Raw genomic sequence first — 15,868 nt, 5'->3', positions numbered from 1 at the left:
ATATATATATATATATATAGTGGTAGTCAGATAGGATTCACAGAACAGGGAGTGAATGATCGGTGTGAGTTTGGTGGCACAGGACTTCACAGGTTTTGACCATCTGAAAAGCTTGCTTTGTGTTCATGTTACTAAACATGTGCTCTAGTTTGTTCTTGAAATGTTGTATGGCTTGGAAGACTTTATTTGTAATATTACAGTTTGCGATTCTGAGACCAGCCGAGTTACTGACCCTGAAAGCTGTGTGCTTGTCTCTCAGGCCTTGTTTTTTTTCAAAGGTTATCCAGGGTTTGGCGTTGTGGTATTTCTTTATAACTGTCACCGGAATGGTAGTATGTATGCAGAAATGTACATAGTCAGTTATGGCAGTGACCCTGTCGTTCAAACCCATATATCTGTACAAAAAAACAAACCGTAAAAACAACTCGTTGTGTAGACTATTTCTTTGCAGAGCCCAGTGACTTAATGCAATCTTGACTTCACCATGATGTTGCCAGGCAACCAGCTGACAGAGCCTTCAATATAATTTTTTAGATTTTGGAGAGTGGGCAGCAGGATAGCTCAGTTGGTGGAGCGGGCTACCATATGTAGAGGTTTACTCCTCGATGCTGTGGGCTCGGGTTTGACTCTGACCTGCGGCCCTTTGCTGCTTGTCATTCCCCCTCTCTCTCCACTTTCATGTCTTTAGCTGTCCTTTCAAAATAAAGGCCACAAATGCCCAAAAATAATCTTAAAAAAGGATAAAGTCTCCACATCAGCATTATGTCAATCTGTTGCATTATGAGAAGAGAATTTTCTCGATGACATATAGTTCCTTGTTATAAGACGAAAACTTAAAACGAGTTGTGAGAATCAAATGTTTTCTCAGTGTGGCCGCTCTGCATACAGTTGTTGCATACAATTTTGACTTGATGAAAGCACACAGTTTTCATGTTTTTCTCTTTTTCGCTTCCATTTCTCTTCTTTCCATTCATATACGCATTATTCTTCTATTTTTCTAGAAACTTCTTTAACACCTCCACTTTTAAAAAACTTTGTATCTCACCAACTCTTAACTTGCTCTTTGTCACCCTCACAATTTACTCCTTTCTACCATTTACTCTTTATTTAGTCTCTAGCTCTTATGTCTTATGATCAAACTCTTTTCTAGTACCGTAGTCTAAATCACCAACAGTTCATTTCCTGGATAATTGCCTCACATCCTGTGCCGCCGGATGTCCCTCACCTTCCGCCCTGTGTGTCGCTGTTCTTAAACTCTGTTCCCTTCGGGAAACAACAACAAACTTTGAGCTAGCAAACACGCTGAAAATGGCAAGTTTTGAAGAAAATTTAGATTTTGCAAAAAGGCAGGCAAGCTTGGTTCCTTTGGTGAATGATTGTATAAACTTACAAAGAATATATTTACGGCATTTAACTGGGACGTTTTGGGACCGATTGCTATGGACAAGAACACGCTAAGAGCAAATCACATTTAGCCATGTATCCAGCTAATTTATCTAGCTCACATTACTGCATAACAGTTAACTTCAATTCATATTGTATGTCGCATTTTCTTTTGCGGCGTCCAAACCAGACCAGTTTGCAGAGCCACCGTCTCTGTGTCGATTCTACAATTGTGTTTCACTTTAAAAATTGCAAAGAACCCAGAGCGTTTTATTTCTCCGATCCTGGAATGTATCTGTGGAGGAGCCAGACCTTACTGCACCGTGCTGTGGAGATTCAATAAGTCTGCAATGCAAGACCTATCTAGTTATCCTCTTCTATCCTCCCTCTACTTTTTCTCTCTGTTTCATTTGTTCCATTCTTGCCATCGCTTCATAGTGAGCTCAGTGGAGGTTGCATTATTGATAAGCATCTCTATCTGTGGCATCTACTTCGCCTCTTACTACCCCTCACCCCCTCTTTCTCTCCCCCTCCCTCCCTCGCTCAGTGTGAGCCTGGCCTGATGCAGCTTGGCAGGTACTTAGGCCAACATCAATCTTTCATACAAACACCACACACTCACACCCACAGAAAACCGTGCATACACATACAGCAGCTTTGCCAAAATGTTTGTGCATGGCGCGCACAGGAGCAGAGGGTGGCTCTGGGAGGGAGGAGTATAAAAATAACTCTTTCTCCCCCCCTGCCTCTCTTCTTGTGTCTGTGATTCCAGATGCAGAAGAGACTTTGACAAATGCTACTCTGCTGTGAAACCCTGATCTATTTTCAATGGGGCACTGCTTCAGATATGAAATGACAGGGCAAACAAGTAAAGATTACCCCACAGAAGAGTAACAAAACCTCTCGCAGCATCTCACATGTAACACAGCCATTCATTTCCATTTTTGCAAGTGCATTTAAGGGTTGTGAAATCAAGCGCCGGAAAATGTACCAAATCCCCAGATGGAAATACTAGAATGACCTACATTCCAGCATATGTCATTTCTCTGTTTTACTTTCAAACCCAAGTTCCACAGAACTGGTCAGACAGGAAGACACGCATAAAGAAAGTACAAACGGGTGTGATGCTGATGGACCTGTCAGAATGGCAACAGAAGCAAAGAGCGAGTTTCTCTGATGCTTATATAAAGGGGATGACACCTGTTTGTTACTGTGAGCTGACAAACTTCACCAAAGGTAAGGAAAGATATGCAGGGCAGCACAGAGAGAGAGAGAGAAAGAGACAGAGAGACACACTCGCAAAGATGCAGGCGCACACACACACACGGAGAGAGCAAATCTTTTTTGTTGAGGCAGACAGAGCATACACTATAAAAGAGCATAATCACATAATGTAGCCTATTAGAGTGAAACATCACAGCTGCCACTTTCTTCTTGTGTTTGTGTGTGTATGGGAGCATGTGAATTATGTAGCAATTTCAGGTAAACCCAGTGGTTTGGGACGAGATGGTTGCACTAAGCTTGATAATCTGGGACATGTAGCTTTTTATCGGCAGAAACTGTCCTGGTCTGATTAAAGGAATACCATGTCGGCTTAAAATGTTTTTATTTACATGTATTCATTTATTGGTATTTATTCAACTTGACGAGTTCAAGTGTCTTGGTTTTGCTAATATGGGTTGTAACAGCCTAGCTAGCATTTCCTCTTGAAAACAAAAAGATAACGTAGGGTAATTTAAAAATAAGTAAAACGTGTTTTGATTCAAGGTGATGTTTTACATCACGTTTGAAAATGCATGGACTTGCTTAAACTTTTGTACACTGAAGACCACTTACAGAAATTGTTATAAACTGTCAAAAAGAAAAACCCTAATGGCAAGCCTTAATGTTAGGCTGAACTTAGTCTTTACTATCATTATCCAGAATAGCATCAATATTACTGCGGCTGATGAAACCAGCTGCTCTCATAAGATACTTGTAGGCTACTCCACCTTTACTTCCACCTGGAACAGCTGCGAACCCTCACACCTTCACAGGATAAGCCAACTTTTTTTCATAAGAGAATCCTAGCCTCAGATTTGGAAGAATAAACCCTCATTCTAGTTGTTGCTGCTCCTCAGACACAACAACATGCGTACAGCAAAGTGCTGCACAGTGGAGGCTGCAGGCGAAGGAGGCTTGAGAAACAGCATGATGATTATTAGGAACAACACCTTAATGTCTCAGAGCGGAATATCCTCACCACTTGTGGGCTGACTTGCTTATCAATCTTTGTGATGTATACAAAATTAACTGTGAATGTGCGGGCCGTCCGCAAAGTCTTTTCTGTCTCTGTAACGTTGCAAATTCTAACTGAAAAGTGCCAAAAATCACCAATAAACATGACAAAATACCGTTTCCACTTAACTTACTGGCATGTCTGTGACGTTTTCTATGAAAAAACCTAATTATGTCCGCTGATATTCCATTAAGGTTTGATCATTTACGTGGACGATGTAACACATCTTTCACAAACTACTAATTGAATTCGCAAACTGCTTAACCTCTGTTAAACATGAGGATGGGAAATGAATAAAAAATCCATTTAGGAAATATTTGCAGCCATCCTCTGTATTTCCCATGGATAAAATATCTTACTGTGCAACAAAAAGATGCATGGTGTACAGGATCCATCTCCACATGAAACCATGATTGATACCGTGGATGATTTGTAGGCTATGTAAGTGAACAAGGTGGACCCGGTCCACCAAACACTGGGCCGTCTGGACTGTCTTGATTCTGCACATATTTCTGTAACCGTAGTCCTATTTCCTAGTTCATCATTTCATCCATGCGTGGCGCAGCGGATCCGTGCGCATTGTCACCTGCCGTGGAGACGCTGGCCTCACTAACCTCTCCTCCTCTGAGTCAGATCTACCTCGCGCTGGACTCAGTTTCACTGAGCATAATATAGCACTTAAAAAAATAAATGGCATTACATCAGTAAGTTCAAACGGCTCATTGTGCGTAATGTGGACTGACACTGAGATGCATTTTGTTCTCTCTATCTATCTGGTGGCGCTCACACCTTGATTGGCTTGATTTCCACTTCGACATTAGACATTTTTTTTTTTTTAATTTCTGCCATTGATCGGTCACTTCCCGATCACCATTTGCCACTCTGGGCATTTTCTTTTTATCGCTTATCCGAGATGACAAACCTCCAAACAGAACATTTTTTCTCACCTAGGCAATCAGCACCTCGGTCATAATAAGTCTTTTTCTGTCTCCAGCGGGATAACCCGTAGGGATTGGACAAAGAATGACATCGGGGGCGCATTTAGAGTCATTTCCGTAATAATTTATGGAAGGAGGCAAGGCGGGGTCTGTGGCTCGTTCCCGTGCACTCAACTTCATGTTGATTGTGATGTATAAAGGAAAGGTGTGCAGGACCAGGCATACGCATGTGAATATTTCTGTGCGTAAGTACTTTTCATGTTTTGGCCGTACGCCATCATCTGGTATTAAAGCTGTGCAATCTTTTATACATGAGGCCCCTGGGCTAAAAAGGTTTATACCTTGGCTTGCAAACCCTCCAGTATTCTGCACAGACTTTTTACAGGATGGCTTAGTAATATGATTTCATGATAATTATGTCTGATTTTCCATGCACCCTTTTTGAAAATCTAGACAACCAACCCCATCATACAATGATTACCAATGTCCATACAATATTGCAATGGCACATCAACCACAAAACCGTCAGTGGGTGCCACCATCATGGACCTATTGCACTTGACTCGAACTTCACCCCTGCATTAACCTCTAATGGGATTTGGCCCTCCAGACTCTTCAAACACTGCCTTCTGCATGTAATGCATGATCACAGGGCTTAGGAGCTGCTCAGGGTTTTTGACCACGTTCCCAGTTGAGGTCAGGACATTTGCGTGCCTGCTGAGCTCGGCCGGGGTGATGACGACCTCTTGACGAGATGCTGGCTGGCCAAGAATACAGTGCATCAGTGCAGTGCATAAAACACACAGTCAAACATGGTGGTTAAAATACTCAGATGTGGAGATGTTTTGCCTATTGCCCAAAATTCTTCCTTTCAAGGTAGGCATACTTGATTTGCAGGAGTGATGACTTAATAATTTTTAGGTGACTGCCAAAAAAACAATTATTACTCTCATGGGCATTGTTCCTGCCACTGTTTACTGCTTCCGGTCTGTTGCACTTATCTTTTTATTGTGGGTGTTTACTCTCTTCTCTCTGATTCCTTACGTATTTGTTCCTCACCACCCATTCTTTCTACCACATTTTCCTTCACTAATCTCCCTTTCTTTTTTACCTATTACTGACAATCTCTCTCTCTCTCTCTCTCTCTCTCTCTCTCTCTCTCTCTCTCTCTCTCTCTCTCTCTCTGTCTCTGTTAAAAGCTTTCAGCAACTTAACTAAATCTGACCCCAACCCAGCCCTCATGGCATCTCTTTGTGGCTCTGCTGCGCTGCAATTAGGACTTGGGTTTCATTACACTGAGGAAAGTAAGAGCGGTGAGGGTGGGGTTGCTACATGGATAGATGGAGTTAAAGAGGGAGGGAAGGCACCGGGGGATAGAAGATAAGGACAATTTTATACAGTGGCTGGATGTGTTGAGGAAACAGGGAGAAGCAGGCTGATAAGAGAAAAGAAGAAGCTTGGAAGAGACAGTTGCAAGTAGATAGAAGATTGTTGGCGTAACGATTCAGTGTGAACGCAATAAACCATGGGGCATTAATTTATGGCTCCGTTCAATCATGCCAGAAACCCTGCATAACATTTTAGAATGCTGATTTAACATTACCACCTTGCCGAGGGCATTTCAATCAAACCATACCCTGAGTGAAAAAGAGATCTGGGGTCAAACACAGAGTCACAGAGAGGACAAGTTTAGCAACAGAGAAAAAGAGCTGAGATCTTTGTTAGTTCCTGCCTTCGGGTTGAGATCAACCATCACTCTCTACTTGGACCTGTTCTTTTTCAAATCACACTGTTTACGTCTGTTTGCAACCCAGACACTCTTTGTTTATGGTTAAGTCTGTCATTATTTCTGACATTAAGTCTGACATTGTTTGCGCCTCCACTCCTTGGTTCAATGTTTCTTCATTGCTTTCACCTGTCTTTAACGGCTGTCAGGTATTAACCTTTTTTTATGAATCTGGTAAACTTAGCTAAAAATTGATTATCATCATCTCTTTTTATCCCCCCGCTTCTTATTCTGCCTACTTTACTACTCCATTCATATACTGTATGTCTTTCCCTTTGTACTTCTCTCTGTAGTCAGCTGTGTGTCCCTGCATTTATTCAACCTCCTGTTACTATGTTCAGTTTCCTTTATCGGCTTGCGTCATAACAGACAGCCTGTGTACAAATTATTCCACTGTAACCTGCTGTGGTAGCATTTCTTCTACCCTCACTTACTCAAACATACAATCTGCTACATGCTGGATGGAAGATTGGACCAGCATAAGGTCTCTCTACATATAGTTGTACAGTCTCATATCAAAAGTTTTGGAAAACAGCCATTTTTAAAAACATCATTAACCACCCATTCATTGCATTGTTGTACTTGAGGGAAATACGAGTGTGATCAGGAACAGTGCCGGATATTGAATGCATGCACATGGGGAAATGGCATGTGTATCATCATCTCACCAAAAGGCTGGGCATGCTTTAAAAAGCTGTGATCTGGAGAAGGCTGTAGATTTGCTTTATGTTACTGTGGCATAAATCAGAGGTCAGTGATATTATACTGTTCTTCTACAGCTAAGTGGGTCCCAAATTCATCAGAGACCAACGATTATCATGCAGTATTTGCACAATTTTGCCTTTGCTATTTGGGTTAACAGCATGGCCATAATTTGATGTCATAGGAACTATCACAATGTACTGTATTCTTCTACGCTCCCCCAGTCTTTTTCTGTAATGGGGGATGATCAAAATACAGTAGAAATCTCTTTCTGAAGGTGGATCAGAAACTCACTTCTGTATGCCAAGTGTATGTGTGTATATATGTGTGTGTATATGTCAAGTGTGTGAAAAATCTATCTGTCAGCAATCCTGTCAATCAAATTTGAAATAGTTACAATAAACAGTATAAGACAATCAAGGACTGCATGAACTGGATTTAATGATTTAACTGTCTCTTGCAGCATGTATGCAGCGACACAGTCATACCAAAAGCTTAACTTTGTGTCCATCTGATATGTTCAGTAATTTTGTATAGCACATCATGAGGAGATCTCTAATGTGGCCAGTCTCAGTGACTCCAATTATCAGACTCATTCAAGAGCAGAGCACATTATGGTCCATCTAATTTTAAACAGGAGATAGCCTGCATCTCCCCACACAAAGTTGACAAGGTATGAACGCCATTATGACCCCTCTTACCTTACCTTACCATGAAGGACAGTCATCTATTCTTAAACATGAAATTACATTTCCATACTATAATTAATAACATAACATAACCATTTGCAGCTCGTTGGCTACTAGTCAGATGTAAACGTTAGAATAAAAAGCCATACTGTTTACCCAATCGCAAATGTAGATTGGTGGCCTTCAGTTTCACATTATCAAGATTTCAATTTTGAGGATACAAATTGAATTCAATAATTGTGACACAGTGTCCGTAAGCATCGTAGACAGGTCAATTATAGGGCTTGGAAATACTAGGAGTCCAGATGTACTCGTGTGGCCATTTTAGCAGCTGCAGAGAGAGTAGTATTTTACATTTTAAATACTAATTAATAATAGCTTACTTATTCCTGCAGCACCCAACTAAAAAAATCCCTGTGCTGCCAAAATGGTGGTGAACCAACCATAGCAATGGGAGTCCCGCAAGAAAGCTTCTTGACACCTGTCATGACATCACGTGTGTGTTTCACGTGTGTGTCTGTGTGTGTGTGACTGACAGAAGCTTGGGGTTGGAGCATGATAGTGTGTTCTGTATTAAGCAGCACCACACATAAAGACTATGGTGGCTTAGGTTACCATTTGAAGTTTATAACATAAAGTGGATGTGAAATAAGTTCCGGGATGTAAGGCTGACACGCTAATTGTATTAGTTTAGCAGGATGTAAATTGTTTGACTATGCAAAAAACATTGAATTATACAACACATGCAAAACCAAGATGCATTACATGTGCATACACCCACACAAATACATAAAAACAAAGCAAGAGAGCAAGAGTTAAACATTTGAATAGTTTCAGTTATAGACTGAGCAGAGGTTCAACAACAATGAGAGGGGAATACTGGAAGAAAGAAATTTGTTTTTAGTAGTTTACTACCAGTCTTGCTCTGATCTACCATCAAACACATATATTTGATACCTAAGGTTTATAGTCTAGCAAGCGTCTGGCAGATCTAGACTCAGGATTAGAAATGAGTCTTTTTCCTAGCTAGGTTGGCTCAGCTGGTAGAGCTGGTGCACATATACTTAGAGGTTTATACGTCGATACAGAGGTCCAGGGTTCAAATCCAACCTTTGACTTTTTCCTGCATGTCTTCCCCCCCCCCTTTTTCACCTAGCAGTCCTGTCTATGTAAGGCGGAAAAGCCCCATAAAATAATCTCAAAGAAGAAGAAATGAGTCCTTTTCATACACAAGCACAATATGTGGGTGACTCATGATACTGATTTACTAAAGATCAGCATCAAATCCTTTTGGATTCTGAACACTTTGGTACTTGAGATGTTCCACAGATTTGTGTTTGTTCTCAAAGAAAAAAGAACTACAAGGCAGTCTCTTTGGCTTAGTTTATAAAAAAGATCAGATATGATATAGAGAAATCCCGGGTTCAAATGCACAGCAGAGGAGCAAAATCATTTGCATCATTAGATATTTATAGATTCAAGGGTTCCTGAAATTTGAATTACAATGGCATTGTGAGGACTAATTTATTGTTGATATGTAACCCAAACATGCCTAAAGTTAATACCTAAAGTTAATACGACCTAATTTGGTCACTAGTTTTTGAGTCATCCTGCATCAGCAAAAGTTTTGTTCCAGTTTTGGATTTTGACCATTTATAGGGATGAGTCAGGGGACCATGGCTGTCTACTCTGTTTCAGATTTCACAGCAATCCATCAAGTAGTTGTCAAGACATTTTTAAGCTCTGGAACGACAAACCAAGTGACCACTAACACTGTTTTAGTTAGAGCCACATCACTAGCGTAGCTACTGCATGAACGTAGTAATTCATTTTAAACAAAAAGCTCCAATAAAGAGGCATCTGTTTCATTCCAATTTGGTGTTGAGACAATTGGTATTCAACAACTCCAATCAATCGAAAAAAGCTTTTGATGTCTCTTTTGCCTCAACAGCATACTTTGTTCATTACCTGCTCCTCTTTAAAGGAAATACAATGTGTTACCTCTGACATTGTCTTTAATATTCAAGGTCTTAGTATGTTCTAGGAGCATCACTGTGAGGTGTATTGAGTTTTTCCATTCATCTCCCAATAGTTAAAAGTATGGTCAAGGATTGAATGGATAATGTCACTAGCACACTCCCTAACTGTAACTGTAGGGTTTATGGTAAACCAACTGATAGCTGCCTTTGGGCAAATGCTGATGTCTTTGATGTACAGAAAAAGCCACAAGAATAGTGGCCATATGTGTAGGCTATAGTGTGCGCACATGTGTGTAGAAGTGTTATGTCTCGAGACCGCTGCATGATGCATGCACTCAAAAATCTATTTAGTTGCTAACCTGCATCTCTTATATAAAAGCAGAGCACTTCAGTATACATTTGAAAAAATAATGACTGAATTTGCACAATAGTGTAATTCTTATTGTGTTATCAAGTCTCTCACTCTAAGCTGAAGTACTCCAATTTTACCAGTGGGTGAAAATAATTTCACATGCTTTTGATTAAGACAAACACCTTCTCTGGAAACCTATACAATACCTTAATGATTCCATTACTTTATTCACTGGGGTATTGTGTAACTGTTCGCCTACATGCTCAGTATCTGCATTGTCTCACCCACTCACAAATGGTTCAGGTGCTGGTGCGAAGGTAGAAAGCCTACAGTTACAGAGTACAGAGTAGATCACGCAATAATGCCGCTTATACACAGGCATAAAGCACCTCTGACAAATACAAAGACGCACACGCGCACACACACACACACACACACACACACACACACACACACACACACACACACACACACACACACACTTCTCATGCATATTTTAATCACTTGGATGAGGATTATTTTAGCTACAATGCAGTAAATAACAGATCATTGACATACTAAGTATGTTATGTTACTCTATGATTTTTAAACGAATGCTAAAAAGAATAGTGTAAATTCAAGTCTGAGACTATAGTCTACAAGTGTTCCTCTCCACCACACAGATAACTGCACTATTTCCCAGTTATTGACCAGGTTCTGCTCCGTGGCATCTATACTGTACCATCACCACTTAAATCTAAGGACCCACACACCCATTAACACTTATAATGAAGACACAGGCCTGTCTGTAAGCAGAGATGCGTTTGATCGCTCTTCACCGTCTCACCTGCTCGTTCGTTGCCAGCTCTTTCTCCAGCTGTCGGTGTTTGTTGTGCCACACCAAATAGTGAATAGGATAACGACTCTTCTCCGGAGTTTTCTTAGCAGAAATCATCCTCGGATCATAGTTTGCCTCTTCCTTTTTTGTCACTGTGGATTGTAAGTCTACTTTGTTATTAATTTATGCTATAATCAAACCTATCATCCTTGATCCGCGGTGATGTCCAACGGCGTATAAAGGCAACCTTACGCGTCAGAAATAGTAAATGATTCTCTGCTTAGAATAAACAGCAAAGACCTGTTTTTCTTTTTTTTACAGAAATAAGATCGTTTTATTAGTCTCCGTTGATAAGGCTACACCTTCATTTCTTAACCACCCATTCCTCCACCTCTTGCATCCCTCTCTCGTTCTCCCCTGCCCACTCTAACAAATCTATCCTCCTCCTTTCCTCCCATCCGGCGGTGACTGAGAAAGATGCATCGACAAGCTGCAATGAAATGTGCGCACACTCAGCCAATCCGCTGTCAGTGTGGTGTTGTGATAAAGCCCCCTGAAAAAAAGAAATTATACACAAATGGTTTTAAGGAAACTAGCATATAGGCTAGAGATACTGTAGGTCTAGGTAAAAAAAATAATGAATGGAACTGTTTACACTGACTGCAAAATATAGGCACCAATTCAGAATTAAAATGCACAAATTTAAAGTTTAAATCAAGTCTAATCTTTACTACTTTCGTTTTTGTTACATATGTTATGCTGTTTACATTTTTATTATATTCATTTCAATTCTATATTTTTGTATCTGACATAAATTACGGACATAGTTTTTTTGTTTTATATTTGAATTTGTGTGTTGAAACTGTATGACAGATTTAAATAAAAAAAACTGTATAGAATAATAATAACAATAATAATAATAATAATAATAATAATAATAACAACAACATAAACATGGTCCACATATTTCTGTTAAATATATTTCATCTGATACAGCTACCACACTATCATTTAAATATTCATATTAAGCACATTAAAACAATAATAATAATCTACGTCTTACTTTTTTTTGATTTGTCTGTGAAATCTACCTTATGAATGACTGGGTTAATTTTGCGCCCTCACCCGTTCCTGTCCCTCCATAGGTAGGCTGCAGGGATGTTGGGTGTGTGTGCGGAAACTGACAGGTAGAGAGCTGCCGTCTCTTGGTGACTTGGAGCCAATGCAGCGAAAATTTAGTAAATATTCCAATATGAGGTTCATACAAACAGACAGATTAACTATGTTCTCATAACTTTGCGCCAGACTTGAGTTCAGTATAGTTAGTGGACGTGGGCAAAGGCACCGCAGGCAAACGGGAAATCCAACTCAGCTGGCCGGGAAAACCGATCGCACCACCCGGCTTCCGGGGATTCAGGGGCCGCATCGGTTGACTGCAGACGTCGGTCGGTAGCTCTTGGGAGTTATACATCATCTACATCATCGCCGACATCCACCTCTCGGTTTCAGCGACGTTCGAGATGTCAAGAAAGCTTCAAAGGACAGAAGTCTGCGCGGACTGCAGTGCGCCAGGTAAGGGAAGAGGAAATAAATCAAAAATAGACCACTATACTAAAACAATACTTCGAGAGGGCGACATAGTGGGGCAACAGAGCCGACGCTTCTGTCACTGTCAGCGGGTACGCAGAGCAGGAAAACGGCCGGGGCTTCCAAGCGTCGCTTAGGCCCAAAATAAACAGTGAAAAATAGGCGTGTATCACAACGGGAAAATCTTGGGCTAATAGCTGCTCAACGTTAATTGAGTAGTTTGATATGTATGGTTATTTGACCAGGACCATATGCGACATATGCCAGTTTTTTGCTGCAGCGGTCAGAGTGGCACATTTATGTCGCTTCCTACTCGAGAGACGTTTGTTTTGATTTTCGTGACCGGCCGTGACATACTTCCTAAAGCGTTAGCTTAGCCTAGCTAACGAGCAGGCAATTTTGACTCACTGCGTTGCTGACTATTGTTACACATTTAGCTTTGCGTTACACCCAATGTACTGACATAAGTTATTATGATCATATTTAAAATCAATTGTGTTATTGTGAGCTCTAGCCTGTGGCGTTTTGAGAATTTGTACCTGGCTAAAGTTGCTAGCTTAGCTACAACGGTAGCTAGTCTAGCTAACTTTTGCTAAACGGCAAGTTATTGCTAAAGCCGATTCAGCTAACCCATCAGCTACAATTTACTCGTTTTAGCTTAACCTACTTGAGTGAAGGTTTCTATATAGTATAGCTAGTCATTTATTTCACCGTATTGTTTAGTCTCCTGCACAGTTTAGAAATTAGCGTTAAATTGTTACTTAACGCTATGAGAATTTACAGGAGCAAAATCATTTGAAAGCCATAAAGTGGAATATTTTTTCAGATGAAGTCGAAAAGAATAAAAAAAAGCTTAATTGATCAGATTAAAGTTATGCTATCCATATTGTTGAATAGGCATGACCGCTCAATGAACACCTATTATGACAAATTTATGTTTGTAGGTTACTTTGACCTTTTTTGCCCCCATCTGCGTTTAAAAGTTGGATTAAAGTAGGCTTAGGCTAATGGAAAATAAACCTTTATATCCCCTCCTTATACAGGCAGGATATTCCGCATGTATACTTTAGTTTTTTCACATGCCCTCATGTCTAGTTTGAAGCACTTGATTATTTGTTTGTGTGTCGCTTGCATTCATTCATGTGTACATGACAACAGCTGTCCTCTTCACAGCTGCTCCCCCTGATAGCTTTGTGTGTGTGTGTGTGTGTGTGTGTGTGTGTGTGTGTGTGTGTGTGTGTGTGTGTGTGTGTATATCTCTCTCTGTGCGTGCAAAACTGTCATCATCTTTAGGGTCCTACTGCTCAGTGTTTAAATTCTTGCCAGCTTCACCTGGCTTCTGCTTTATGTCTTGAACCTATTCCCTGCTACTACTATACACATACCCTCCTGCTGTCTGTCCTCTTGCCCCCTCACTTGCGTTTCCCTTAATAATCTGACCCTACTAACCAACCCTAGTTGAACTTGTTTCCTTGAATGGCATAACAATTTACAGGGCAATTTATGTTTTGTTTTCTTCTTCATAATGGTGGTTAACTTGTTTGTGTTGGTGTACCTGTTACTAGCTGTTTATTTCTTATTCTATCATCAATTCTTTACATGTTACTCCTTCTTACGATAACATGCACAGGCACGCAGTGCGTTCTGCAAACTGCTGACCTAGCCACTGGTGACAGGCCACCTCCCTACTACCCAGCTTTGTGTCATACTAGGGGATAACTCAATGGCATTGCTACAAAGGAACAACTGATACTCCCAGTCCAAGTCAAGCCTCAGGAGGCTTTAATGTCACGCCGTGGCAATGTGCACAGTTTATGGCAACAATGAATCATGTTGTCATGATAGTAAACACTTTAGTGAGAATGGATGTAATTGTACAAGAAACTGAGACGTGTGAACACATTTAGAGCAGTTTAACGCTGGCATCCAATTCATTAATTGTATTATGTTAAGTGTTTCAGTTGACGTTGTGACCAGTGAATGGTTGAATTTAAACAGAGAAAAATAATAACTGCTAAGGGTGCTTCGATCAGGATTTTTGGGGCCGATCAAAATCTAAAAAAATGTCCTTTCAATCACTGCAGACATTTTTTCAGTAGTAGTAGTAGTAACAATTTTTCTCACGAGTAGTGCGTCATCTGATCGGGCCATCTGTTTGGCCTTTATGGAGACCACCGATCACAATATTTAACACCTTTATCGGGCGATAACCATCAGTGACCAATCAATCGGAGCACCCTTAGTTATTGTGTATGAATTGCAATCAACCTATTAGTAGTGAATTGGGCCAGCATGTGGACCTACATGTTGCTCCTGGATATTACAACTCAAGTGTAAAATATGATTTGTTTTAGTGTAGAAACTTACCAGTTATAAGTCAAATTATGTAATGCAATTCACAGTTAGTGTTTAGTTGAGAGTTTTCCAGACTTTAAATGTTATCGTAGCATGTATACTCATTGTAGTACATGCTTTTATGCAAGCTTAAATGGCAGCTAAAAAAACAAATGTCAGTTTTGTATTGATCAATTAAGCCAGCTTTAGGCTAAATTATGTCATGCCGCAGACGTTGCCAATACACCCTGCAAATAGTCTTTTGAAGTCTAATAGCTTAATGGTGTAGCCTCATATTGATTTAGCGAGCCAAGTAGATAGTTTAGCCTGTGGGAGTTTATTTTTTTATTTATCACACAGATTAAGCAATTAAATTGCTGTAGTCCAGCTTTTAAAGCCTACAGGCAACTGTTCTAAGTGAGGCAATAGCTCTTATCAAAGCCATTTTGCATTTGGTGCTAATTTTTCTGCGGGAAAAAAGACTTAGAGCATGTCATTTTATCTGATGATGGATTATTTTAGCTTCATTAATACCATAAACCCCTACTTTTATCCCGGCCTAAGAGTGACTAATACAGACAGTAGATGTGTGTGTTTGGGAATGCATCACTTTAGAAAAAAGTGATATTCCACCCAGAATTCTGTACACCACTGCAATATCATACAGTCCCCGACTAAAACAAATACCATATTTTGGAAATCTGTTCTGTCGTAAACTAGTAGATCTGATATTTGGCACAGCGAGTTACCTTGGTCTGGGATTAGAAAACATTAACATTTTAGTAAAATTAAATTGAAGAAAGGTCCTAAAATATTTAACATTTCCCTTTTCACATACTGCTGTAATATTATGACAACCATTAAGCCTAATATATAATATGGTGAGACATTTTCTGTTAACTTGACTGTAGTCTTGCTTTGCCAGACCCTCCTCCAAAACACGCTGGAGGAGAGTCTGGCTACTCCCCATAGCATTTGGGGATGGGAAGAATGCATGCTCTGGTTTATTGGCATTTCTTTAAA

The 15,868-nt window shown here is 40.2% G+C and overlaps 2 protein-coding genes across 4 annotated transcripts in view; one reads left to right on the top strand and one right to left on the bottom strand.

The window, feature by feature from the left end:
- ankrd13b (ankyrin repeat domain 13B) overlaps positions 1-11,395 on the bottom strand; it is a 36,605-nt gene extending 25,210 nt beyond the window's left edge. Inside the window, exon 1 of the mRNA XM_032509969.1 lies at positions 10,934-11,395. Within this exon, the coding sequence (XP_032365860.1) occupies positions 10,934-11,041 (108 nt within the window). The 5' untranslated portion in view covers positions 11,042-11,395. The remainder of the gene's footprint in view (positions 1-10,933) is intronic.
- A 690-nt stretch (positions 11,396-12,085) lies between these two features.
- Positions 12,086-15,868, top strand: part of git1 (G protein-coupled receptor kinase interacting ArfGAP 1) — a 21,199-nt gene continuing 17,416 nt past the window's right edge. For 2 of the 3 annotated variants that reach the window (XM_032509891.1, XM_032509892.1), the window contains exon 1: positions 12,087-12,496. In XM_032509891.1, the coding sequence (XP_032365782.1) occupies positions 12,445-12,496 (52 nt within the window). In that variant the 5' untranslated portion in view covers positions 12,087-12,444. Of the gene's footprint in view, positions 12,497-15,868 lie in introns of all 3 variants that reach the window. The other variant, XM_032509889.1, reaches the window with a different exon arrangement.

The sequence above is a fragment of the Etheostoma spectabile genome, chromosome 3, assembly GCF_008692095.1.
Source record: "Etheostoma spectabile isolate EspeVRDwgs_2016 chromosome 3, UIUC_Espe_1.0, whole genome shotgun sequence".
Taxonomy (NCBI): domain Eukaryota; kingdom Metazoa; phylum Chordata; class Actinopteri; order Perciformes; family Percidae; genus Etheostoma; species Etheostoma spectabile.
The sequence above is the reverse complement of the archived record's forward strand: the minus strand, read 5'-3'. Positions and strand labels throughout refer to the sequence as shown.